At 41.1% G+C, this 27500-nt stretch overlaps 2 protein-coding genes across 26 annotated transcripts in view; one reads left to right on the top strand and one right to left on the bottom strand.

Annotated features, from left to right (window-relative positions):
• Nucleotides 1–769: 769 nt before the first annotated feature.
• Nucleotides 770–27500, bottom strand: part of LOC122248791 (cytokine receptor) — a 100781-nt gene continuing 74050 nt past the window's right edge. For all 25 annotated transcript variants that reach the window (XM_043009091.2, XM_086547432.1, XM_086547439.1 and 22 more), the window contains 6 exons: nt 10798–10888; nt 10066–10123; nt 9594–9731; nt 7109–7270; nt 6580–6678; nt 770–6399 (listed from right to left, as the gene is read on the bottom strand). In XM_043009091.2, the coding sequence (XP_042865025.2) occupies nt 5332–6399; nt 6580–6678; nt 7109–7270; nt 9594–9731; nt 10066–10123; nt 10798–10888 (1616 nt within the window). In that variant the 3' untranslated portion in view covers nt 770–5331. The remainder of the gene's footprint in view (nt 6400–6579; nt 6679–7108; nt 7271–9593; nt 9732–10065; nt 10124–10797; nt 10889–27500) is intronic.
• Nucleotides 20168–22890, top strand: LOC147469765 (uncharacterized). The gene is made up of 4 exons (XM_086547772.1): nt 20168–20221; nt 20759–20830; nt 22494–22580; nt 22885–22890. The coding sequence occupies exons 1-4, from the start codon at nt 20168–20170 to the stop codon at nt 22888–22890; spliced, it is 219 nt and encodes a 72-aa protein (XP_086403898.1).

Here is a 27500-nt window from a genome sequence, read left to right as displayed (position 1 = left end):
CATTTTACATGCTTATCCATCTCTTGCCATCGTCGTCCACGAGCTGTATATTGCATATGTATGTCATAAACAATGTAAAATCTTCATTTCAACTTTCAAAGTTTCTAAAAGGCTTTTATGTGCAAGTATGTTGATGTATGTTGTATATTTGTTTACAGCCTGTCATATTTGTAATAAACTTTGCATAATATCGTTATTTTCATTTTCATCATTATTATCTAAATTATTATTATTGTTCTTGTTATTAACAGCATCAATGTTATTGTTATCATTATCAATATTATCATTTTCATCATTGGTAATATAAATATTATCATTATTATTATTATATTTTGTTATCACTATACTTTTTTATTTTTCTTGTCCTTATCATTATCATTTATATCCTTGCGTTTTATCATTGTCATTGTTACCATTGTTCTTGGTTTTACTGTAAAAGGGCCGTTTTGTTGTCACCATAACAATGATATTTACACTGAATCGTGAAGTTTTTTTCATAAAAGTGCTGAAAGTTTATTCATTGACCTTCTATCCTACTTCATCGTATATCCAAACCCTTATCTACAGCAACTTGTAATTACCATGAGTGCGGTCAGCCTTTGATCAGAAATAGATCTGTTATGCAATTAATGCTTCAGAGTCGCGACATGATAATAAAATCGAATACATTTTTAAACATTATCATTTCATACGGTAATAGTCACATTTCTTTTCAAATAAAAACGAAAGAATTAATACTTCATTAGTGTAAGGTTAACAAAAGACAGAATTCTCCAATAAAATATTTTCAATCTTTGTACATACATGTTTTTTCTGTTTACAGTGTAATAATTACATTTTAGCCCTAAGAGTATGTTGCACACAAACATGGTATGTCCAATAGCCAAGGTTTATGCATTGGCTTCCTACAGCACAAATCCAAGAGGAGGATATTGGTATGTTCAACAATCAATGACTTTGACCTAAAATCATAAATTTCAATAAAGCCTAAATATCATTATTCACAAACAGGGAACAAGTCCTATTTTCATATACATACGGCTCAAAGATATTGATTGCGACATTCAGTCAAAGGGCGTACTTTTTTTCTTTTTTTTCTTTTTTTAGTAACCCTAATATAGTTACCACCAAAGTACTTAAAGGTAACAGATAGGTCAGTAATCTCACGGGAAATGAGGTTCTTTAGGAAGAAAAAGGAAGACATGGGAAAGTCTGGGATGATTCTTTCACGGCTCATGCTAGTCATGAAAATGTCTTCTGCAGCATCGCTGGAACCAGAAACTTAAACCTCGAAAGCTTCAATTGAAATTTAGGCGCACCAGGAAACATTACTGAACAAAACTTAGCATGAGCCTTTACAAATAAACCATTTAAGGGGAGGGACTTGATTCCATTGAATTTATCATAGACTAAACAATACATTTCTCGAGAGCTTTGTGACAGTATGGCAACGAGGGCAGTAGAAAATCACGGAATAATAAATTATCTATTTGATCATGGAATTGACTTCAGTCTTGTTACTGTATCATGAAAAAAGTAATCTTTGTATCGTGGAACTAATTACACAGACAGAAAATATATTTACAAAATTCAATAGACACTGTATACAGTTATCACAAGAACACTTTGAAATTAAAGTCCAATTAATGTTACATAAAAAATATCTACAATGCTGTATTAGTTAATCTATATATATTTAACAATCAACACAAAAGCATCTCTTGCCTTTTCGCCATATGTCACTTTGGCACAAATTTTGAAGTCTTACATAAGGTTCAGTATATTTATGGGCGGTTTAAATATATCTTTAACATCGATGTCAACTTACATACTGGCACAGACATTCACCTCTCAGTCTCGTGTCCTCAGTGCATTACTCAACCTCATATAATTCGTCAATATTTGTATGCAGTTTCTTTAGTAATTACGGGTGACAAAACCAGCAACTCTGAACCTATAGGAAATACATGCTCAACATGGAACTTCAACTTTCTGATAATTCATTAAACAAGATTATTAGAATACCTCTTTTGAATCTTAAGCACGATTAAGCCATTTGATCTATGACTATTTGAATTCGGTCAGTGAGTTTTCCCCTTTGGGAATCCAAACTCAAATATTCTTTTTAAATAAGCAAGATTATAAACAGGTAACCTTTTAGTATCAAAGGGGTTCATATACCCCAGTTACTTTGGGTTCCTATAATATCTTACCATTCAAAGACAATTAACACTTTTGGACTTTGTTCATAATTGCTGAGGTCTTGACACCTCCTTAACATTCACTTCAGAATCACTTTGTACAAGTTTATTTATGAGGACTAGACAGTTAGATTGTTCTATAATGTCTCTGAGATAAGAATCCCATTTATGAATACCTTGATGAAAAAAATGTAATTATAACCATGAAACTTAATTTCTTGTTTCAATAAATCATCTAATGAGTGTTCTTTACTTTGAATAAAAAAACAAAAAACATAGACTCCCAATATTTAAAAATCTATATAATTTTTGTCTTGCTTATCTAAATCTTCAAATAGGTACTTCTATTTTCCTGAAAGAGCATATTTTACATAACTGGAAAAGACAATGGGCATTCATAAAAAATTACTCAATATATTTCTCTGAAATGAATATATAAGCAGAACATGCATGCAATATCCCCTATTTTAAATGTCTTATACCTTCATGACCACAGTACTCTAAGGCAAAATGAGACCAGCAGCTTATAAATGAATCTTCAATATCAAACTCACACAAAATGAAACAAGAAAAGAGTACAGGTTTCTTAAAAGTTTCAGCCTTGTTTCTAACTCTCAGATAGTATTGCTGGCCACCTGAAAGTACTTCCTGAAAATTGTAACTCTCACCTTAATATCATAATTAATACAGTATGTATTTAAAATGAATATTTTTGTAATAATAATCACTCTCTTCTTTCTAGTTCATGCGTTTTTATAATCCGTTTCTGCCAACTCAATCTCTTTTCAATAAAAAATACCGCTCGGTCTCACAGATTATCAACAAAATAGTTATATCACTCAATCTTATCAAATGCATTTCCATAAAATTCTTCCCCATTAAAGTGTCTGGGATACTTAAACTTGAGCAGACATTAATGCTGTATCTTAGAGATACACAGTATGTTAACTTCTACAATGGTACGGCTTGCCTGACCCTATCAGCACAGAGTAGTGTAATCTACATTTTTCATCAAATGTAAATTTTCAAGTCACATTCGCTGATTGGTTATGAGAATTGTTTGTAAGACCTGTATGTCTAACTATAGCACAGAGAATACAGCAGCCAGTTTGGACACTGTTTTTGATTTCATGGATGTGCAGTGAGAAACAAGCTCTTATGGTGCATGGACGATAATGGCAAAGTGATAAGTATTGGGCGGTAAGTTAACATACATGAACAGATAACAAGTATAATACATGCAATAAACATTCTAAAACACAACAGGATCACTCTCACTGTGTTTGAGTATGTAGTTGAGTCTACTGCTCACCCCTTGGTTCTCCATCTCATTAGGAAAAGAAGATCATATCTTTGTGATCTGATTATGTGAATTTCAACATCTCGACTTTTTGCTCTTGTTGCTGATGTAAAGAGTTTGAACAAAATAATAATCCTCTGTATCCCTTCTCTTCATAATATTAATGGGGAAAGCAAGATGGTGTGAAGTATATAGGTGGCAAAGCTGCTGATCTTTTACACTTTCCAATGCAAATGTCTATTTTATATTTGCATGGGAGCAATATTTTAGTCCACCTCTCTAAATGTATTTAAAAAATGATTACTGAAATAATAAAAGGAAATAAAAATGTTATAAAGTCCTGCAAAAGCAAAAGTGCTCCTATATACCACAGGTTGCCATCACACCCATTCACCCACTACCTTTTAAAACACAGTGCTACACAATCTGAAAAAAGCAACTGGCTCCAGATCCTCCTTACATATGCAAACTGAGTATTGAAACTGAGATGTATTGAGCATTAGGAAGTGTATCTGGAACTCTCACCATGTGAACAATAACTTGGCACAGAACTGGAGAGACATAGCCAGCACTGAATAACTTCAAACAATCATTCTTTTCCCAACATGTAGCAGAGCCCCTTCACCTTCTAGTCTGTTTTGTTTCAGAGCTTTAGCAGTGTGGAGGTCAGTCCAACTGCCTGCTTCTATTGAGATTCTATCAATAAGTAAATTCTCTGTAACAGTCCTTTTTGTACAAAATCAACATCTATGTGTCAAGGGATGTGGCATCTATATGGCTTTCTCTGCCAAACAAATAAAAATATGAAGCTGTATAGAGGTAACATCTGAAGGTCTTTCATTATTCCGACAATTCAACATAACTTCAACATGGCATCATGATCTATGGTGGGTATTGCACTGGGAATAGCAACAAGCAATAGTAACATCAGACACATTGCTGGTAACCAACCAAAACTTTGCCACACTTTATCCACATATGATTTGAATTACACCACTAAATTCCAGAATGTCATGTTTTAATAGCGTTAAAATAAGTGAGCAGCAAACTTCTGGGTAAAATCACAGTCCTAGCATTTCATGAAACAAACAGAAATCTAATTCTCACACACAATATCTGTAAAGATCAGAATTTAAGGTGTTCCTTTGTTTTGTTTTATTTTTATTTTTATTTTTTTTGAGATTTCTTTCTCCACCACATCCCAGGATAGATTGGAATAGCTTATTTTTGCCTTCTGAAGACTTCTTTACTCTAATGGTGAAAACCACATATTTTTCTTTTCTTCTTTTTTCGCTTTTTATTTTAACAATTCTATCCATATATACACCAACTTAACATAACTAATACCATCACATACTGCTGGGCAAACACCACTACCGGGATCAAATCTTTGTACTTTCTAAAGGTGTACCACATAGGTAACTGAGGGATCAAGAATTAGTAACACCACCATGATTTGCACTAAAACCCTCCCCCCCCCAATTAACAATGCTACACAAAATAATAGACGCACATATTGGCTGCTTCTCATCATCTTATGCTCCAGAATATTGAGTGAACCACTGCATTCATAGATACTTGGTAACACACAATAAATGTGTCTTTACATATATCATTTAATATCCAGTGTAATGGAAGTCTGTTAAGTAAGTTTCTCAAGGCAAAGAAAACTTTGCCTTTGGACTTTGCCTCAGGAAGAGTCTTACACATAACTGAATCATTTTATGACTTTCATATGTTCATCAAGCCAAATATATTGAATAACAGTGGACTGACTTGAAACATTTCTTATGCAACAATGGAGTAAAATTCACTAGAAATAATACGTGCTCACACTGCAGTTCCTTTATGGTCTGAATATGGCTCTTTGCTCTGGGTCAGCAGCCTCTTGGGAGACATAACTACAGGATCATGGAAGGGCAATGAATCCTGAGAAACATAGCCTGAGCTTTGTTTAGAAAGTGATGGCGCTAAAGGAGGGAAGCTTCTTGCTCCACGGTTATGAGCAATAGTTGCTTCAGATGTATTTGGTCGCGTGGATAACGTTGGTCGACCCCGGGTGCTTTCTAGCGGTGCTGAACTAACCTCCCGACTCTCTTCAAAATCTTCTGGGGCCATCATCACAGGATTGGCCCAGCGGCCTTCGGCCATGTCTCCTACAGATACATAGCCCCCACCTGCTTTCTCGGGCTCCTTGGTGGGCGAAGGCATGGACTTAGCCATGGCAAATGTAACATATGGAGATTTGTTTGTGGGTGACGTAGTGACAGGATGAGGCAGAACATGTGATGGCATGGCTTGTGTGATACTTACATACCCCGGGGAGGGTCCAGCAGGTGGGCCAGGTGAGCCCCTGGCACCTACACGGCAATATGTCCCAGGGGGTAAATCTTCATCTGGTGTGCTTATAGATTTATTGTAAGTAAGTGGAAGTGCTGAAAGGGATGACTGCCTCTTCATGACACCATGATCTTCAGCTCCACAATAACCATGAGCTTGTGACATGGTATCCCTAGCTCCGCCATCTGGCTGCGCAACAGCAACATACCCAGTATTGAGTCGCTGTAAAGATCCAGTCTTCATGTATGGTGACATTTCAGAAGTGGGTGTCTTCTTAAGAGGGAAGTTATGTCTAGAGTAAGCTGGAAAACCGCCTGGTCGACTGTCATGTGGAAGGGTGACATTGCCTAACATTTCCAGAGGAAGGTTTACACCCTCAGCATCTTGGTCAGGCATACTAATGTACCCTGTTGAGGCTCTCCTTGCCCCCAGAGGTTGGTGAGATGGTGTTCCCAAAGCTAGACTTGAAGTGGACTGCTGGAGAGACAACCCATCTTCTATGGATCCCACCGGAAGATTTGGCACTGAAGACACAGACACGTATCCTGCACTAGTAATCTGCAACAAAAAAAAATATATATATATATAAATATACAAATGCTTGCATACTACTGCTGATATGCCATGAAATACTATAAATGACCTTAAAAACAGTATAGTTGATGTAGATGTATGAATGCATATGACTGAAAAGCATTAAAATTGCCACACTATTGCAAAGTATCCTTTACTACTTACATTTTGCTGTAATCCTGGGCGGACATATGGAGGAACTGGGGTTCGAAGCCTTAGAGAGCCTGACTCCCAGTTCTTTGACTCGGGTGGAAAGCCAACCTCCTGCATATAAAAAAATTCCACATCAGCCATGCAATCATCATTTCATGAAACAATAGATTCAAAGTGCTACAAGCAATTGGAACTGTAATATCAAAGATTTAGCTCCTTATGTAATGTTCCTTCTTGGCTAGTAACCTTAACCCATTCCCGCCGGGACTGTTTCGTCTTTTATGGTTTCAATGCCGGGGCTCTCAAACGCATAGGCCTAAATCAATTATATTATAGACGGCATATGCCGGCACCCGGCGCTATCATATTACATAATCGCTGTCTGTGGCCGGCGGCCGGCGGTATTGGGTTAAGTGTTACTTACTTGAAAGGTAAATGACAATTAGTGATACATATATTACATAATCATCTATGAATGCAATTAATGAAATTTTACACTAGACCATCTCTTCAAGAAAACTTTCAAGAAGGCTCTCTTTACCGTTCCAGTCCCAGAGTCAGAGGACTGGGGAACACGGTGGCTGCCGGAGGAGGAGTCTGACTCACTGCCAGTGGAACACCCTGAGGAGTCCACCTGATCATTCTCTGAGGTGCCCGAGTCCCCTGACGGATTTCGGCTTTGACGGGCCTTGTCTGGTATCAGCTGCAAATAGAATTACGGGTTTTTATTCATGCTTCTTAATCTGTTGACATGGTGCAATGCATGATAACATCTGGTGGAATGAAAATGGTTATGTAAGAAATGAAATAACACAAGGTAAGGCCTAAGAGGCTCCTCATTTATAGTCTCGTTGGAGGACAGCAATACGACAAAGAAAATTTTACCTTCAAAAGTTGATTGTTGAGTCTTGTAATACGACAACCAATTTGAGACTTGAATCCATGCATCCCATATTGACCCTTTAAATGTTAACAGATTCTTTAAAATGTGTAAAATAAGATCTATTTTAGGATCCTTTTACTTTGAAAATGCAGCTTCTAATACAAAGCAACAGCAAAGCTTATTTTCTGTGCAAAAGAGAAGTGTTGCATAATTTTAGAAGAAATAAAATCAATTTTTACATACACACAAAAGCAGACTCAGAAAGATAAATACCATATCTACGCACTAAAGAAAAAAAAAATTCTAATTATAAAAATAAGTAAATAAATAAAATCTATTTTCAGTAAAGTAAACAGACATATAAAATGGAAAAGATAACACCATCATTTCAGATGTAATACTTTTTTCTTTTTCTTTTTTGATAAATAAAAATTTTAGGAAAAACGATATGAATACGCAAATGCACCATACCTACATTTGGAAAAAATATTTAAATCTATAATATGAAAAGCGCCAAGTATATATAATATAATTGTATCCTGAAAACCTTTTTAACAACTTTAAGAGGACATGTAGATGAAATGAAATTTGTCTGTGTGTGTGTGTGTGTTATGTAAACAAAGAGATATTAGAAATGCTACTTTTCACTTTTTCAGTGACACTCAATGATAAGGATTAATTATTTGAGCAGGATTAGAAATATTTCATGCTTTCCCAACATTAAACCTTTTTAGCAAAATAACTTTACTAAACAAAATCTAAACTGATTGTATCACCCTTGCCTTCAATATTTTCCCGCTACTTATCAAAGACTAATATGTTGACATTTGTGCATATCTGTGTTAATGTGAGTGTGTGTGTATGTTTAGTGTTTACATGTGTATCCAATTGTGTGTGTATATATGTGTGTGTGTGTGTGTGTGTGTGTGTGTGTGTGTGTGTGTGTGTGTGTGTGTGTGTGTGTGTGTGTGTGTGTGTGTGTGTGTGTGTGTGTGTGTGTGTGTGTGTGTGTGTGTGTGTGTGTGTGTGTGTGTGTGTGTGTGTGTGTGTGTGTGTGTGTGTGTGTGTGTGTGTGTGTGTGTGTGTGTGTGTGTGTGTGTGTGTGTGTGTGTGTGTGTGTGTGTGTGTGTGTGTTTATCCCAAGGTAATTAACAAGTTCTTACACTTAATGTGCTGCTTAAACTATAGAACAAGAGCAATGGCACGTGTGGACATGTGTATGTATGCTTTTCATCATGCTAAGCCTTCAAGCCTGTTTGTTTTGCCAGAGTGTTATGGGCACGAATAACTGAATGGTTGGTCTTTTCTTCAAATCAGTAAACCTTGGGTGCCAACTGTTGCACTCTTTAAAAACAAGCAAGCCTTTAGTAAGAGTATTTATGAACACTTACAAGGTAGGTCTTCCATGGGTACAAGAATGAATGTAAAGTGTTGATTGGTAAAGTAAAAATTGTGCAATGAATATCTGATATGATCAATATTTCATGTAGTACTGTATAGCCTAAATCTAAAAACAAAAATACAAAAAACATTATGATTGAATTCCATCATTTTGGGGGGTTCATACTGTTCTATATCTATTCCATAAAAAACGTTACATTCATATGCACATTATGAACATTTGCATATGCATGTATATGTATGTATGTATGTATGTATGTATGTATGCATGTATGCATGTATGTATGTATGTATGTGTATGTGTATGTGTATGTGTATGTGTATGTGTATGTGTATGTGTATGTGTGTGTATGTGTATGTGTATGTGTATGTGTATGTGTATGTGTATGTGTATGTGTATGTGTATGTGTATGTGTATGTGTATGTGTATGTGTATGTGTATGTGTATGTGTATGTGTATGTGTATGTGTATGTGTATGTGTATGTGTATGTGTATGTGTATGTGTATGTGTATGTGTGTGTGTGTGTGTGTGTTTTGTTTGTGTATGTGTATGTGTATGTGTATGTGTATGTGTATGTGTGTGTGTGTGTGTGTGTGTGTGTGTGTATGTATGTATGTGTATGTATGTATGTGTATGTATGTATGTGTATGTATGTATGTATATGAACGTATGTATATGAACCTCTCCAAGAGTGTCCCCAAGCCGACCCCAGTGAAGCCTCAAGCCTCTGCGCCACCAACCTCTTGCTCCTCGGGGCTGGAGAAGGGCGCGGTCTTCGACGGGATCCTGGTGTCGTTGCTGTTCCAGTCGTCGATCACCTGGTTCTGCACGATCTTGTAGTTGGAGTGAATGTCGTCGTGCGCGGGCAGGCTGGGTCCCTGAAGGTGGGTTGGAGGTCAGTTGTGGGTCGTAGGGGATTGGTGGGGGGGGGGGGGGGATAGGGGGTGGAACAAGTGGAGGTATAGATGGAAGTGGAAGTGAGGGGTTAAGTGGAAGTGTTTGTAGAAGTGGAAATGGAAGCGGATGAGTGAGTGAGTGGAGTTCGTGACACCGACGGTGATCATCCCCACAATTACATCAACTTGTTAATATATCAAATACTTAGACAAAGCGTTACACTTCCTCAATACACAATATAAACAAGCTTCTTGTGACACATGAAAGAAAGTAAAGAACATTTCAAAGTCTTTACAAAACGAACACGAAACTTACGAGACCCGTTGGGAGATCCAGTTCGCGGTTCCACTCAAACAGGAACAATTTCACTTTCCTGTTGGAAAAAATATATATATGTATTTGTATGTATGTTTAAAGCTCATTTCGGACACTATTAGAATTCAAGCTTCAACAAAATAAAAACACACACAAGGATATCTCATACACATGACATTCCTCGCAACCTTTCTTGGGTTAAACATTTTTCTTCTGTCAGAGCACATTCATACATTCAAAAAAAGGATGACAAGCTGTCTCTTCTATTGTTCTCTATCCATCTTCCTCTTGATATTGTGTGTGTGTTCTCTCATTCTTAAATCATACGCATGTCCCTTGAAATAACAGGTCTAGTAAAACAGAATTGACATCATCCAATAACTGACGAAGTTGAATGCCATTGACTTTAAGAGGATAACGAGCCTCTAGTTGCGGGTTGAGCGCCTCATTCACGCGACCCTGAAGTACCTGGCAATGAGCCGGCTGCGACCATTATCATTAACCAAAACATCTACAAGGATCTCGTGAGAACTCATCACTTCAACAGGCGCTTCTCGGAAACGCCTTGACCGCATCATGTTCTGTTGACATATGTTTGGCGACAGAGTCAGACGGGGCCTGCTGGGGCCATCTGCTCCGGGCCGCCCGCCCGTGCGCTAAAAATGTGACATACAGTCCATTCAGCTTTGTATGTGTTCTGGTTTTCAACCACCCATTTCCATTCATACTTACTTTTGTCCAAAGGATCCGATGACTACGAGGAAGACGGTAAGGATGATGCACACGACGGCGATGATGAGGATCAGCCACCACGGCATGATGCCTGAGGGGGAAGAAAAAATAACTATTTACCACTTTCTTTTTAAAATGTCTTAATTAAAGATGCACTGTCGAGCAAGGGTAATGTTATCAATGTTTTTATCGATACCCATCACTTTCTTCACAAGCACAATCTTCTTGGAGCCGATATGGCCACTTAAGTTCCCGCAAAGACCAGATCTATAACAAAGCTTTTGGTCCTTATACGTCTTGTCCTAACAACGACAAATTAAAAATCCTTTTTATGACAGAAAAGAACGTATCCCTGATGATTACCGGCTGATTGTACAGCCCCTGAATCAAGTTCATCATAGCTCCCTCGGATTAAACAAAAACATCACAAGATTCCCCCAAGGAGCGCCGTTCAATTAACCAATTCAATGAACTACGCCGGAGAGAAAGGGGAAACATCAAGCCTCCCTCTCCCCACACTCTCTCCCAGAACCCCGGAGCTAGAAACGCCCGTCATGATGGGCCGGGCAGGAGTTGAGGTCCTCCACGAGGAAGGGAGAAAACGCGACGAAAGAAGCAGTTCGAGACAAAGGCGGCTGGCAGTGCGCGACGGGGATCCGAATGGCGCACGGATTCAACAAACAAAACCGCTTCCCATCTCCTTCGCGGTGGGAGGTGGAGGCTCCTAGAAATACGATTTAAACAGGATGCCCGCTGCCTCCCAGAGCTCAAGAACAAAGCTGGGAGCGGAGGCTTTGGACACGCACAGCACCTGAGGTTTCTTTTGTCCGTGTCCATGATGTCGTCCTGACGGCTTTATCAGGGACGCTTCACGCCGTCATCCTTCATGGAAAGCGAGCACCTGCGGCTACGCCCTCTCGCGGACACCAAGCCGCCCCAAGCCTCCCTGTGCGGCCTCTAGGGCAATGGGTTTAGAACCTCAATTTTTTTTCAATATAACACCATGCAAGAGTGTGTAAATAAACCAAGTTCCAAAGGTCATTGCGTTTTATATGATGGTAGATGTGCGTGAAAATATATATGCAAAAATACTGTACGGACACATATTGTATGCCACACACACACACACACACACACACACACACACACACACACACACACACACACACACACACACACACACACACACACACACACACACACACACACACACACACACACACACACACACCTAGGCGTAGCCCAATACTATTTGCGTCCGCCATTTTGGAAAGTTTCCGGTAAAGACCAGCATGTCGTGGCAAGGGTATTAAGGCTAAGTCATATGGCCTTGGCGCATTTTTTATGCCATTTCTGAACAATGAACATCGCATGTCGAAATTTCTGAGTTAACCTAAGTGTAAGTAAATGACCTCAGCAATTATCTTTTACTGACAGAAGGCGTTACTAACACGTTCTAAAGTCTCTCATTCTGAGAGACACGTTGTAAACTGAAACGTAAATAATAATCAAGATGTCTTCCTTAATGGAGAAACTCTACTTTTATTTCATTGTAATAAAAATTCAACGATTAATTATCCCCAAACACCCAGTCCTTAGAATTGAAAACACACACACACACACACACACACACACACACACACACACACACACACACACACACACACACACACACACACACACACACACGAAAGAGGAAGAGGCAAGGTAAAGGCAAAGGAGTACTCCTACCCCACACGCACCCTCCAACAAGAATAAACATCGCCTTCAAAAAACGTCTCCCGCCGAACAAAGACCAACACGAAGGCGCCGGGATCGTGTGGCGCCCATCGCCCCTTGAGTCGGCGGGTCTTCATAATTCGCAGAACGGCCGACAGGCGTGGTAATGAGAACGAATAGCGCGAAATTTAGATGGATGGTGAAGAAAAAAATCTTCGCCCCGAGAGCTTGAATTCCGCGGCTAAAGGAGGCGACACAAACTTCTGATGATGTTATCAGAAGCGGATGATGTGCAGTATGCCATCCATTATAACCGGCTATGAGTACACGTCGGCGAAGAGATTAATGAGCCTGTGGTGCAGGAAGGGTCAGAATAGCTCGCCTACTCTGCTACAGGACATACATGTTCAGTGAACAAATGTATTGCATACCGCCCCGCTGAGTAAGAGGCATGACCACGAATGAACGAGGATAGTGAAATTTCAGCAGGGAACCTATGAGTGATATTACGTGCAGTATTTCATAACAGTCTCGTTCATGAATTGTATGGCTGTTTAACTCCTTGTAGCTCATCAATCGACGACAAATAAGACAGGGATTTTTAAATCTAATTCCTCAATACTTTTTGCTCATTTGTCTGACCTCGACTTTTTACGCCACGCAACACGTCCGAAATTTAACAAAAATAAAATCATTCCTGAAGATCAATCTCGTTAAATTCTTATATCCTGCCTCCGTTCTACGAAATCAGTCAAATGTTCCGCCTTACTACCCATTATGGCCAATCACATAGAGAGGTTCCACGAACGGCCAATTACCAGACTCTAACAATGAAAGCCCCGCCCCATTATGTTCCAACAACCAATCACCAGAAAGTTTCTATGAAGGGCCACTTGTATACAGGCGTTACGTATGGGAAAAATGTCCAAATATTTTTTGCATCAAATTCTATCAATGAGAATTACAGGTTATTAACCCTACATACTGAAAAGTCAAAGACAAAGTTTCCATTCCATTTCAATTTTACACCGGAAGCACTGGGTATATCATATCATTATTACGACTCGTTTCATAATGCAGACTTAACGAAGCAATAAATGTATGAAAACGGATCAAGAGAAGAGGAGGTATAGAAAGAATGCGCAGGACTGAAATCCAACATACAGGGGCATGGAATGTCTGCGCAGGACAAAGAGCCAAATAAGAGGAGCATGAGAGGTCTGCGCGGGACTAAGAGCCAAAAAAGAGGAGTATGGAAGGACTGCGCGGGTCTAAGCCAAAGCAAGGAAAATGCTACAACCCAGCTCCCACTTTCAGGATGCAGAATGCCCATTGCCCACCGACCCAGACAAAGAACCTGTGTCAGCACAATGAAGACAGGAGAGGCGGAAAATATCACGTGAAAGAAAAAAGGGCGTCATATTCCTGGATCTGTGCACATGGCTCACGACTAAATTCCCTGAAAATACGGTCATTGTCGACGCAGGAAACAAGATAAGGCAACAAAGGGATTACGGGACGCACACAGTCAATGCTACAATGGCGGACTGCTGGCCGATTGGACCCCGTTGGCAGAGCCGTCTTTTGACTTGTCCGGAGATCTGGCCCCCATTCGTGGTAAGATCACAAGGGGAATAATTTCTCAGAAGTCTTAAATGTTCCCTGATGATGGCTAAATAAGGCACAAGGAAAAAAAAAGGTACTAACGGGGGGATGCACCGTGTCTGAGTATCAAATGCTAATGTCTGCTAAACGCAAGGCATTGTTGGACCAACTGAACAATGTGACGCCCAGTTCTCGAAGTGTTGCCAATGTCAGTACACACTCTCTGATTTTCAGTGACTGCTGACGTATCTCACAGCCCTGTGCTTGCCGGTCAGCACACCATAACTGGCATGGGTAAACTCAAGCCTTTCATTTGACACCAAACCCAAAAAAGAAATAAAATCTTTGACGTCCTGGAGATCCCAACAAAAGACCCGCTCTTGGTAATACTGTTGCCACCTTCTCGGAATAATCCTGAGGTGAGAATGACGGCGTAACTAAATACCACACACGTGGCCTCCTAAAAATACCATTAACCCGTACATTATAACGTAACCTTTCCTTTCCTTCAGCGATTAACCACATTAGAGAGAGAGCGGGGAGGCGATGACGAGGAGCAACGTCCTCTCTATTACATGAGCTGTTGTGGCGCCCAGGTGACGTAATTTTATGGAGCGAACAGAGTGTGATAATTGATGAGTGACTACCCAGCAGGGGCGATAAATGTACACAACCTGCCGTGAAAAGGAACGAAAGCAGACTTAGCTTCGACCCTCAAGCAGGGGCTCCACCGCCATAATCCTCTTTCCGTGAAGCGCCGCCATCTTGAAAGGGCAGCCCATGTCGCTAATCTTATTTTCATTTAATTCATACTGAACCTTCTCAGCTGACTAGTTCTAAGAACTTAACATGAGGAGGGAGTGGCGAAAGGACGTGCATATAGCCCGGGCGAAGGGACGTCTTCGCAAATCTCTCTGAACTGAACTGAACTGGCGAAAGGAGGTTCAAAATAAGCTACGCTCCTGTCCCCTACCCTTTCCTAACCTTTCCTGCGGTGACGAGTGCCCGGAAGGGGTCTGAAGGCCCTCGCGCGCTGCAGATTAGAGTGGGAGTCATTAATACTTCCTTCCCCCTTGCCCTCCTTTCCCTCCCCCTCCCTCCACTCCTGCTGATTTCACAGAATTGCCTGAGGCACCTCTTGGTGACGGCAATAGACCATATCTTTCCGCTCCGCCACTCGACTGCAATTAATCACCTCAGTCTACATTCCTCGCTGGCCTCACAGTAATGGCGGCGAGTTCCACGTGTTGAAATATAGAAGGTGCGAGGGCTAGGCATTCAAGAACAGTTATGGGTTGCTCTCCATGGTCGCGACTGCCGATCTGGCAGTGTTTCCAATTGACAGTGTTTCGTTATATCAAATATGTGTATATCATAGAAATCTTCACCAATGAAAGCGTATTATGTAAACTAATAATAGCAAGAAGAAAAGGGAGAGGAAGGAAGGAAGGAAGGAAGGGAGGGAGGGAGGGAGGGAGGGAGAGGGAGAGGGAGAGGGAGAGGGAGGAGGGAGGGAGGGAGAGGGAGAGGAGAGAGAGAGAGAGAGAGAGGAGAGAGAGAGAGAGAGAGAGAGAGAGAGAGAGAGAGAGAGAGAGAGAGAGAGAGAGAGAGAGAGAGAGAGAGAGAGAGAGAGAGAGAGAGAGAGAGAGAGAGAGAGAGAGAGAGAGAGAGAGAGAGGAGAGAGAGAGAGAGGAGAGAGAGAGAGAGAGAGAGAGAGAGAGGAGAGAGAGAGAGAGAGAGAGAGAGAGAGAGAGAGAGAGAGAGAGAGAGAGAGAGAGAGAGAGAGAGAGAGAGAGAGAGAGAGAGAGAGAGAGAGAGAGAGAGAGAGAGAGAGAGAGAGAGAGAGATTCCCAGCTCCCATCCAATCTAGCGAGACCCTCAGCCTGAATAACAGAATAACGCCCTCGAAAGGCCTTTCCTAGAAGGTTTTCAACGCGCCCTTATCATTCACTCTGGTCCCTATGCCCACTATATGCCCACTCACCCACCAGAAGAAGTAGGCAAAAATACAACCGTTCATTCTTGTCCCCAACTGAATCATATCTGATAGAGGAAGTGGGGAAAAAGAAGAAACGAAAGGGGGTGGCTCAAGAGATAGAAGAACAATATATGTCACGACGAAAAAAAACACGATAGATTCAAATAAAAAATGAGGTACGGGGAGAAAGGGAGAAAATGTGTCCGAGTTATTCGCGCTATGATAATAGAGAAAGAAAGAGAGAAAGAGAGAGAGAGAGAGAGAGAGAGAGAGAGAGAGAGAGAGAGAGAGAGAGAGAGAGAGAGAGAGAGAGAGAGAGAGAGAGAGAGAGAGAGAGAGAGAGAGAGAGAGAGAGAGAGAAAGGGAAAGAGAGAGAGAGAGAGTTACACACAAATCTTAATATCTATTATTCTATACCATCTATAAATATATAAATAAAATTAAATAGAAGTAGATATAGATAGAGAGAGAGAGGCAGATATGCAGACAGAGAGGTAGATAGATGGAAGTTAAACGAAGCAAACCTCCTTCCCGCCACAAAACAAAGAAGGGCTGCTGTTACTAGGTATCCTCTCCGTCGTCCTTTTATATATATAAAAAAAATAGAATAGACTTTTCGAATGTCAAAGCCTGTATTTTGAATACTGCTGTGAGGAAACCACCTGGAACTAATGACAATGTAAAAATGTTCTTTACGCACGCGAACACGTCGTTTGAACAAATGAGACTTACCGTACGCAGGGCAAAGCTCCCTATTTTTGGACCCTCAAAAATGAAAACAGAAACCGACACCCTATTTACGGATTTAATAAAGCAAGCACAAATTCGCACACTATTTTCAGCCTTAAAAATGCAACCGTATCCTGGCGCACTATTTTAGGCCTTTGAATGTGCCAGTATAAACTGGCACCCTCTTTTCGGCCGTCCAAAATTTCAAACATAAGCTGGCACACTATTTTCGCCCCTTAAAAATGCAAGCATAAACTGGCGACATTCCACCGGAGCTCATCATGCGGGAGGGCCTGTCTGGGCGTAGGGAAGGAAGCCTGGCGTGAGCGGCAGTAGCTGCGCCCCTGCAGGTCTTCCAGGAACGTCCTCCATTAACTCGCGCAAGGAGCCTTAAGACACGGCGTCGACTCTCTGCCTAATGGTCTGCCGCCACTTTCAAAGCTCGGTCGCAACGGTTATGATTCGGGGCGGGAAATCTCAGGTCTCTCTGTCTTTCTCTTTCTTTATTTCCCTCTTTTTCTTTTTCTCTTTCTCTTTTCTTTTCTTCTCTCTACTTCTCTCTCTCCCCCTCTAACAACCACCTTACTCCTCCCTCCCTTTTTCTTCCTCTCTTCTCGCCCTTGTTACACACCCATCCCACAGTCCCTCTTCTCTCCCTTTCTCCCTTCCTCTATTCTTTCTCCCCTGCTCGCCTTAAGTCCGCTTTTGCTTCTTCAGTTCGGTTCCGTTCTGTGAGATTTGCGAAGGTAAGCGGCCGGTGCGAGGCATGAGAATTTGTGTTATCTCTGGGAACGTAGCGATCAGCCAGGCGTTGCTGGGAGTTGGAATCGATTTCAAAAAAGGGTCGTCTGCCTGATGCGATTTGCTTTTCGAGGAGTAGCTGTCTGAAGGTGCTGTATATTGCCACGCAGAGAAAAAAAGAAAGGAAAGAAAAGTAGGGCCACGGAGGAATTAAAAAAAAAAAAAGAATACACACAGCAGAATATGCACGCATGTATCGGGGAACTAAGAGTAAGAGAGAAAGAGAGAAAAAAAACTTTCTTATTTTGAATACGCAGCGTTAGAGCGGAGGTCATGGCATGCACGGGGAGGTCGTGTTCCCGCAAGAAGAGGGCTGTAAACAAGGCACTTCCAAGAAATGATTAAAAGTCGTTTGCACATCTATCATCAAGTTAGGCTTTGTATTCGCGTTTCTTATGCGCGGAGAGAGAGAGAGAGAGAGAGAGAGAGAGAGAGAGAGAGAGAGAGAGAGAGAGAGAGAGAGAGAGAGAGAGAGAGAGAGAGAGAGGAGAGGGGGGGGGGGGGGGGGGGGGGGGGAGAAAGAGAGAGGGGGGGGAGGGAGAGAAAGAAAGAAAAATGGAGAGGGAGAGAGAAAGACAAGGGGAAAGAAAGGAAGAGGAAGAGGAAGAGAGAGAGAGAGAGAAGAGGAGAGGCATCCGACGAAAGTAAAAGACAGAGGGAGCAGAGGAAGAAAAGAGTGAGGAGAGACTCGAGGGTAGAGTGTAACCGAACCGGATGTACCAGTGATTTCCACGAACAGTAGAATAGGAGGAGGAGGAGAGAGAGAGAGAGATGATTGTGTGGATACGACGCTAAGGGAGACTGAAACATCAATGTTAATCTTCAGCACTTACATATATGCAAGCAGCCATACTACACGCAAGAAGTCAACTTTGTTTGTCTGTCTTAATAAAATAGAATAAGCAACGCGTTCATAGGAGTTGGCTTGCTGTTAGCCGCAGCCAAGACAAGTTTGGGTGAAATTCCCCGTAAAACCAAGCACTTGAGAGAGGCAGATGAAATATCAGTCTCAATAATTCCTCTTAAATTTTCAAACCCGATGTTAACTTTCACTGCAAAGCACCTTAACTTCATATTCTGCTATCTAACCTTTCCCTGCATTGAAACTAACTTCATAAATAATTTTGTTTCTGTTCTCTCAAGAAATCTGAAGGGAAGGAGATAATTAAAAAACGGTGTTGGTATTTCGCTTAAAGGAAAAGTCTTCGATGTACAACTTTCTGCTATTATCTAATGCAAAGAAAATGCTGTGGCCATAAGATTTCTTGGCATCATTTCCTTGCGTCTCTCTGAGTTTATGAAGAAAATAAACACGTGAAAACTATCTGAAATATCCCTCTGTATTAAAGCTTGCTGTTACACCTCTCGAAATTTGGTCTCCGACGCCGGCAGTTCTAAGATTTAAGAATTCATTAGCGTTTTGTTCCTTAGGCAACCACTGGCAATCATTTGGGAATTCGCGGGAGTAGCTATTGTCGCCTGATTCCGGTTCCGAGAGACGCGAGGACAGCCGATAGTTCCCTAGAAATCACACGTTGAATTCTAGCCTCTCTCCAGTACTCTCACGACGCCGCCATTTTGTTTTCCGGTAGTCGCGAGAACGAGAGTCATTTGGGTGAAATTGACACAAAATATCCCTAGTAATATTTAATAAATACAAATATGTGTAAAAGAGGAACGCAAAGATTGAATATCTGGCTTCTCGACATGATACCTTCAAACTCTTCTTGAAACACCTAACCTGAGCGCGCATATCATCTCGAATCCAAAAACATCATCGTCAAGAAGCAGAAGATCACGTAACAAAACCGACGCCAAAACCTCTGTCCTACCCATTCCGGTAGATACTGTAATTCTTTGCATTTATTACTGGTCTCTTATCCTGTCTCTCGTCTTTTCTTTTCTCCCTCTTTCTTTGCCTCTCAAGCCCCCAGTAACCCAGGAATGCCACCTCAACCCGAGGAAGTTGACTATGAAAATATTTATCCCTCGTTTTCCATGAAACGGCGTTAACGTTTCATTGGCCCTTTCGTGATTTACTTTTGTTCATGATTTAAATTTGTTTAACTCTCGTCGAGTGTCTTCTTGTGTACTCGAGTCACGACGACTCCCGTTCACGGGCGTTCGGCCACGATTCGAAACGAACATAGGGCGCAGTATTCTGAGGCTGTGTCAACCGACCTATGCTCGCTCTCTCGCTCTCGCTCTCGCTCTCTCTCTCTCTCTCTCTCTCTCTCTCTCTCTCTCTCTCTCTCTCTCTCTCTCTCTCTCTCTCTCTCTCTCTCTCTCTCTCTCTGTTTCACTGTGTATGTTAAGGGCGCGACCTCTCATTGCACATTCCACTTTCCCCTATTCAGTGTCCATATAATCATCTCCGGCAAACCTATCCTTTCCAAAAACTCATTTTAAGGAGCTCTTCGGAGAACGCCAAATGGGATCTTTCCAACGGTTCCCTTGATCTATTTTTCCCCCAGTGAGAGTTACATATCTCATGTTATTTCGTCTTGGTCAATTCTGAGAGCGTTTCCTTTCAGGTTAATGCATTCCGAGGTAGTTTGGCTGAGAGGTTCTATATCGCGGTTGATCTTCAGGGTAAACGTAGTAGCTGAGAGGGAGAGAAAAGGGGAGATAGAGAGGGAGAAGGAAGAGGGGGAGGGAAGGGAAGGGAAGGGAAGGGAAGGGAAGGGAAGGGGAGGGGAGGGGGGGGGGGGGGGGGAGGGAGGGGGAGGGAGGGAGGGAAGAGGGAGGAAAGAGGAGGGGAGGGAGGGGGGGGGGAGAGGGAGAGGGGGGAGGAAGGGAAGAGGGAAAAAGACAGAGGGAAACAAGGAAGAGAGGGAGAGGGAGGGGGAGGGGGGGAGGGAAGAGAAGACAGAGGGAATAAGAAGGGAGAGAGAGGGGAGGGAGAGGAGGGAGGGGAGAGGAGGGAGGGAAGGAGGGCAGGAGGGAGGGGGAAAGGGAGGGAGGGGAGAGGTGAGAGAGGAGGCAGGGAGAGAGGAGAGAGGAGAGGGAGAGAGAGGAGAGAGGGAGAGAAGAGGGAGAGAGGAGAGAGAGAGAGAGGGGAGAGAGAGAGAGAGAGGAGCGGAAGAGAGAGAAGAGAGAGAGAGAGAGAGAGAGGGGAGGAGGGAGAGGGAGAGGAGAGAGAGAGAGAGAGAGAGAGAGAGAGAGAGAGAGAGAGAGAGAGAGAGAGAGAGAGAGAGAGAGAGAGAGAGAGAGAGAGAGAGAGAGAGAGTGAGAGAGAGACGAGGAGAGAGAGAAGAGAGACGAAGAGAGAGGAGAGAGTGAGGAGAGGAGAGAGAGAGAGGAGAGAAAGAGAGAGAGAAAAGGAGAAGAGAGCGATGGGAGAGAGGACGAAGATGAGAGCAAGGGAGGGAGGGAAGCGAAGAGGAGAGAGGAGAACGATAGTAGGGAGAGAGAGTCTAGAGAGAGAGTGAGAGAATAGAAGTATAGATTATGAGAGAGACGAGAGAAGAGATGATAGGAGGAGAGATCGGAGGAGTAGGAGAGAGAGATAGAGAAGGAGAGAGAGCGATAGTGAGAGAGGGAGAGAGGATGAAGTAGGAAGAGAGTGAGAGAGAGAGAGAGAGATGTGTGAGAGAGAGGGGGGGATGGGGAGAAGGGGATTGAAGGGGGGAGATGGAGAGGCGAGGGGAGGTGGGGACAGAGGGAGGGAGATAGGGAGGGACGGAGGGAGGGGGAGAGGGAAGAGGGAGAGGAAGAGGAAGAGAAAGAGAGGGAGCAGAGACGAGAGAGAGAGGGAGAGGATGGGGTGTGAGAGGGATGGAGAGGGAGAGGATGAGAGGGAGAGAGAGGAGAGAGGAGAGAGAGCGAGAGAGAGAGGAGGGATGGAGAGAGAGGGAGAGAGAGAGAGAGAGGAGGGAGAGGACGAGAGAGAGAGAGAGAAAGAGATGGAGGAGGGAGGGAGGTGGAGAGGAGGAGAGGAGGGAGGGAGGAAGGGGAGGGAGAGAGAGATCGAGGGGGAGAGAGAGAGAGGAAGAGTGGGAGGGGGAGAGAGAGAGCGAGGGAGAGAAGGGAGAGAAGGGAGAGGGAGTGGGAGAGGGAGAGGGAGAGGAGGAGAGAGAGAGGGAGATAAAAAGAGAGAGAGGAGGAGAGAGAGGAGAGGAGAGAGAGCTCGTAAGATGAAGAGAGAATGAGGGAAGAGAAGGAGAGGAGTGAGGAGAGGGCGAGGAGGGGGGAGAGAGAGAGACGAGGAGAGAGAGCGAGTGGACGAGAAGAAAGGAGTCGAGAGAGAGGAGACGAGGAGGGAGAGGGAGAGGGAGAGGGAGGAGGGAGAGAGGGGCGAGGAGAGAAGGAGAGGGAGAAAGGGAGGGAGAGGAGAGAGAGAGAGGAGGGAGGGAGAGAGAGAGAGAGAGGGAGAGAGAGGAGAGAGAGAGGAGAGAGGGAGAGATGGGTGAGGGAGGGGGGGAGGGAGAGAGGGAGAGAGGGTGGGTACGAGGGAGAGAGAGAGGGGAGGGGAAGGGGAGAGAGAGAGGGAGAGATAGACGGTGAGAGGGAGAGAGAGAGAGGAGAGGAGAGTGAGGGGATGCTGAGGGAGAGAGAGAGAGAGAGAGAGTTTGGAGAGAAGAGAGAAGAGAGAGCTGAGAGAGAGAGAGAGATGGAGAGGAGAGAGAGGCGGGAGAGACAGAGAGAGAGAGAGGAGAGAGAGAGAGAAGAGAGAGGGAGCGAGGCGAGAGGAAGGGAGAACAGGTAAAAGAGGGAGGAGAGGAAGAGAGAGAGGGGGGAGAGAGAGAGGGAGAGGGAGGGAGAGAGAGGGAGAGGGAGAGAGAGAGGGAGAGAGAGAAGGAAAGAGAGGGAAAGAGAGAGGGAGAGAGAGAGAATGAGAGAGAGAATGAGAGATAGAATGAGAGAGAGAGAGAGAGAGAGAGAGAGAGAGAGAGAGAGAGAGAGAGAGAGAGAGAGAGAGAGAGAGAGAGAGAGAGAGAGAGAGAGAGAGAGAGAGAGAGAGAGAGAGAGAGGAGAGAGAGAGAGAGAGAGGAGAGGAGAGAGAGAGAGAGAGGAGAGGAGAGAGAGAGAGAGAGGGGAGAGGGGAGAGAGAGAGAGGGGAGAGGGGAGAGAGAGAGAGAGAGAGAGAGAGAGAGAGAGAGAGAGAGAGAGAGAGAGAGAGAGAGAGAGAGAAGGGGGGGGGGTATGAAAAGAATCTATCTGCTTTTCATTCAGCTTCAAATCGCAAATATGAATTTATGCAAGTCAATGATTTTATATCCTTTTTTCATGTACTTTCGAAAACCGTCCATTAGAAATAATCCTCAACATATATATTCTTTTAACTTTTAAGAATAAGTGACGGTAAATTTGATGTTCCTGTATCTCTGATTGGTTCCATATCTCCATTCTGGTAATTTATATTGAGTAATTTTGAAGTGAGTACTTGTAGGTAATCTTAAGACAATGTAACATCTGGCATCTGATTTGTATTTTCTCTTGTGATTCTTGTACATTTTCACTGATGTTTTTCTGATTGAGAAGAACATAATCTGGATCAATAAATATACCAAGAAGCTTTTCTTTTTTTCATTTGTTGACCTTTCATTGGCATCTGTGACAGGATATCTGACCTCTTTTTTATGCCAGCTGCTATCTCCGTGCTACTAAAGTATCCTACATCAGCCTTGGCGTATAGCAAGAGGATGTATCTATCCATACTTTGGACATTATGTTTTCAATAATAATTATTGCATAATCAGTGTATGATGTTTAGTTTTTTTTTAATCTTTATAAATATTCAATGTTTAATTCTGAATGGCTAATGCCATTCAAAATCAATAATAGGGCCAGAAGGCAACTTTCCTTTCTACTGTCTATAAAAAACACTGAATATCCAAATAAAAGAAATTCTTTTCATGAACAATTATGAAGATTCCTATGCCATTATGAAATGTTAATTTCTTAAACTTGTTTCCTGAATTCCTGTAATTATTCATTGGTTATCTTTCCATTTTCTCTCTTAAATGATTTAAACTTTAAACATATGGGATACCCACATGTAATTTCCAAAAGTCTTAATGTGTGAAGAAGCATCCAGAAATAATAATGATGATTTTGTTTGACATTGCATTTTAATATGGGGGCCTTTTAACGAATTATTTCATTTAATTTTCTTCATATATTAACTTACTAGTGATTATATATAAGGACTGACAGAGATACATATAGATACAACATCCACATTTAAATATCTAAAATTAAGATTAGTTAACATATGATATATTAGTTAAGGAGATGTAGCAGGTGTAAATTAAGCAAACCTAACAAAAAATAATAATATCATTCTTTTCCCTGTATAGAAAGCATAAAACATGATGAATCATGTATTGGACACTTACTCACTCTTTTTAATACCCTTTACATACTGCTGAATAGCAAACTTTTCAATAATGATCATTTTTGAGTCTACTTTCTCTGAATTATAATGGTACATATGGCTTTTACTAACATACATTTTCAAGCAATTGTCTAAAAGAAAAGAAAAATACATAAAACAAATCCCAACACAGAGATACTGTATAGCATACAGTATTATGCACGATAACTTCAAAACAAAAGCTTTGTGCCATAAGAAAATCCATCCAAAAATCATCATCTATATAATTTCCCCAAAATAGCATGACTTGAAGACGTACAATAAAATTGGCAAATCTACCAACAAGAATGATTTATATCTCAAAATAAAATAGGCATCCTTTTCCTTCAGTGTGGAATAAGACCCACACACACTTTCACATCAAACCACTTTCAGATTAAATGTTCCTTTCGAGTTCACAATGTCAACACTAATAATGTCCAACCTCCAGCAAAAGATGTGTGAGAAAGTCTTCTCCCTCACCATGGTATTTCTTATACATAAATAAGTTGCATATCACTCCACTGCAATTCACTCAAAATTGTTATCAAGGCAAAAAAAATAGTCATCATCATAAGAAAAAACAGGAAGCAATGCTCCTTTGCAGAAATCAGAAAACCACTAAAATTAATATGATTATGCAACTAAAGGAATGTAAGGACTAAGAATTGCTACATGGTCAGTGTTAACACACTACTGATGGAGACTTGCACATCCACTATGGATTTGTTTTATTATTTTCATTTTTTGCACATAAATGTTTCCTCAAGTGCTTAGTTACTAAGGAGTCAATCAGTAGGCCTACCTAACAAACCTGTTAGCCTTTTCCCATTATTATTAGAAAAAAAAGTTTTAATTTACTATTATCATTGTCACTAACATTATTATTACTATCATCATCAATATCATAATAGAGGCAATAAGATCAATAGCAATAACAGATATAAAAACTTTTATCACAAATAATCAAGGAATATGGTAAATAGACAAGCTCAGGTAGGCATACTAATTCACTTCTTAGTAACTAAGCCCTTGTGAAATCTTGTCTAAAAAAATAAATAAAACAAAACCACACCGTACAATGCATTCACTCCTGCATACATGCACTCCTGTCATTAATAAGTCAAAAAGAATAGTGACTCATATTTGCATTGAAATCTTCTTTAAATATTACTGCTCCCTTGCAGACTGATAAAATAACTGGATAAACTGAAAATAATGGTAGATCCAGTACCATATCTATATGCTCTATTTTACATCTACTTGCTATATCCTACGTAAGAGTAAGTAAAACAATTACTACATAAATCTTTGAAATGACAAGCAAATCATTGAAATAGAAAAATAACATGATGCAATAGTAGCCTAATAGTGATTATACTAACTATCTACCTTAATTTAAGACTACAAGATACGGCATCTCTATTTAATTCCAAGTCTTAGGTCTAAATGTATTCTCATCTTTCCATATCCTCCTATCAAGTAAATTACTATCAATTCATTTCTTAACTGAAATTTTGCTCAAGTCTGAATATCTAGACAGAAATGACTTTTTTAAGTATGTTGTAAAAGCATGAAAGTACTTAAAGATCACATGAGAAATTTTCTTAAGTATCCTTTCTCTCCAGAATTTGGAGCCAACTGCAATTTTGCTTTGAGCATTAGACACCATTGAATAATGTTGTTCCTCTTTGAAGTGCAAAATGCCAATATTTCCCAATGTCACAGATCTTCTCAAATAGGAGTTATTGGCTTCTCCCATAATGTTCTAGATTCAAACTGATACGGCAACATATTGAAATCCTTTTTAATTTCCATTTTCACTTCCATTACCTGAATTTCTTGTTCTGTTCTCAAGTTGTAAACCTGATTCTGTCAAATTAATCACTTCATAATTTTCTTGTGATTTCATCCTGTCTTCAGCTATTTCATCTCTATGGAATGTTTCTAAACCTTGTTCAGTTGACAACTCTGTTGTGCTATGAACAGTTTGTATGTATGGAATATCAATACTGGTTGCAGAGCTTTCAGATGCAAGATTTCTACTTATATAAAGTGGCAAACCAATCTGGCTGATCACTTTAATATTATCTGAGAATTCTACAGCTGGTATATATTGTGGTTTAGCACCTGCACTTGATACAGTTTTCAAATTAGAAACATCTACAAAGTGAATATTCTGGTTCAAAGGCTGAACTGTCTTTGCATAATTAACGTTACTACTTGCTGCCTCATAATCACTTCCTTCATTACTATATGATGATAATGATCTTTCACTTGGTATTAAGTGATACCCAGAATAAATTTTCTGATCTGTATGTTGTCTGCCATATTGGCTCTCTATCGGCTGAACAGAGTCATTTTCAACATCCAAACTCTTCTTATCATCTATGCCTGTGTAATGGTATATTTTCTCTAGTATATCATAGAGCCCCCCTGGCCCTTGAAAATCAAATTCAAAGCTCTGATTGTCTAAAATCTTCAAACGAATCTTAACTGCTTTTGAGTTTGAAAGTTCATCTAGGAGACAATTTTCTTGTGTGCTATGAGGAGTTTCCTTATCAGTTTTAATTTGATCACCATTTATTGCATTTACTTTGTTACCAATTAATGAACTTCCTTTATCTACAGTAAAAGATTGCGGTCTAGGGGCGTCTAATACAACATCAGCTGTCGATATTTCATTACTCGACAGAGTATCCACAAGAAATTCTTTTTCCTCAACATTTTTTGAGTCAATCCTACCAAGGTTACCATTAAAATTTCCCATAATTCCAAGCCGATGGATCACAGACTCTTCACGGTATGGGTGCCGCCTAGAGTTTGTATCTACAGCCATTGTTTCTCTCTCCACATCAGCTCCTGCATCAGACTGCGCATTTTGATTGTAATTTTCTCTGACATTGCTTTTACTTTCATTTTGTTCTGACTGATTAGATGAGACATCGACTGATATATCTTTAAAGTTCTGTGAGAGACTTTTCATAATAACTGATGAGCTGTTAGTACTCCTTCTAGCACGTGATGAGGAGAGTACAGTTGTCTGTGGCTGTACAACTCTTTCTTGATGATTTGAACTCATTTCTCCTACAAAAGAATAACTAGTCTCCAAACTGTTTTCTATAGTTGTCTCCGAACTATTTTCTATAGTTCCCTCATTCATCCTCTCAAGATTACTTTTGTCAGTAGCAAAGCTTTCAAGAGGTACTGCACCTATAAAATTAAGATTCCTATGTTCTCTTTCTATGATTGGTTCTACCTTTGTTAGCAGATACATTGCATGGGACTTAGGTTTTTCATTTTGTGATGTTGTATGACTCAAACCTACTACTCTATTTGCTGTTGCTTTATTTTCCATTGCTGATTCCTCATCAGAATCACTTAATTTGCAATTTTTTTCATGAACACAGTGTAACATCTTCAGGACTTTCTGAAGCCCACCATGTCCTTTTATGTTTAATTCATACTGTCCTTCTGAAGTATTCAGATGTACTTCCACTCCCTGTGTGTTCA

Source organism: Penaeus japonicus, unplaced genomic scaffold, assembly GCF_977035675.1.
Source record: "Penaeus japonicus unplaced genomic scaffold, GWHDUDI00000001_assembly GWHDUDI00000019, whole genome shotgun sequence".
NCBI lineage: Eukaryota > Metazoa > Arthropoda > Malacostraca > Decapoda > Penaeidae > Penaeus > Penaeus japonicus.
The sequence above is the reverse complement of the archived record's forward strand: the minus strand, read 5'-3'. Positions and strand labels throughout refer to the sequence as shown.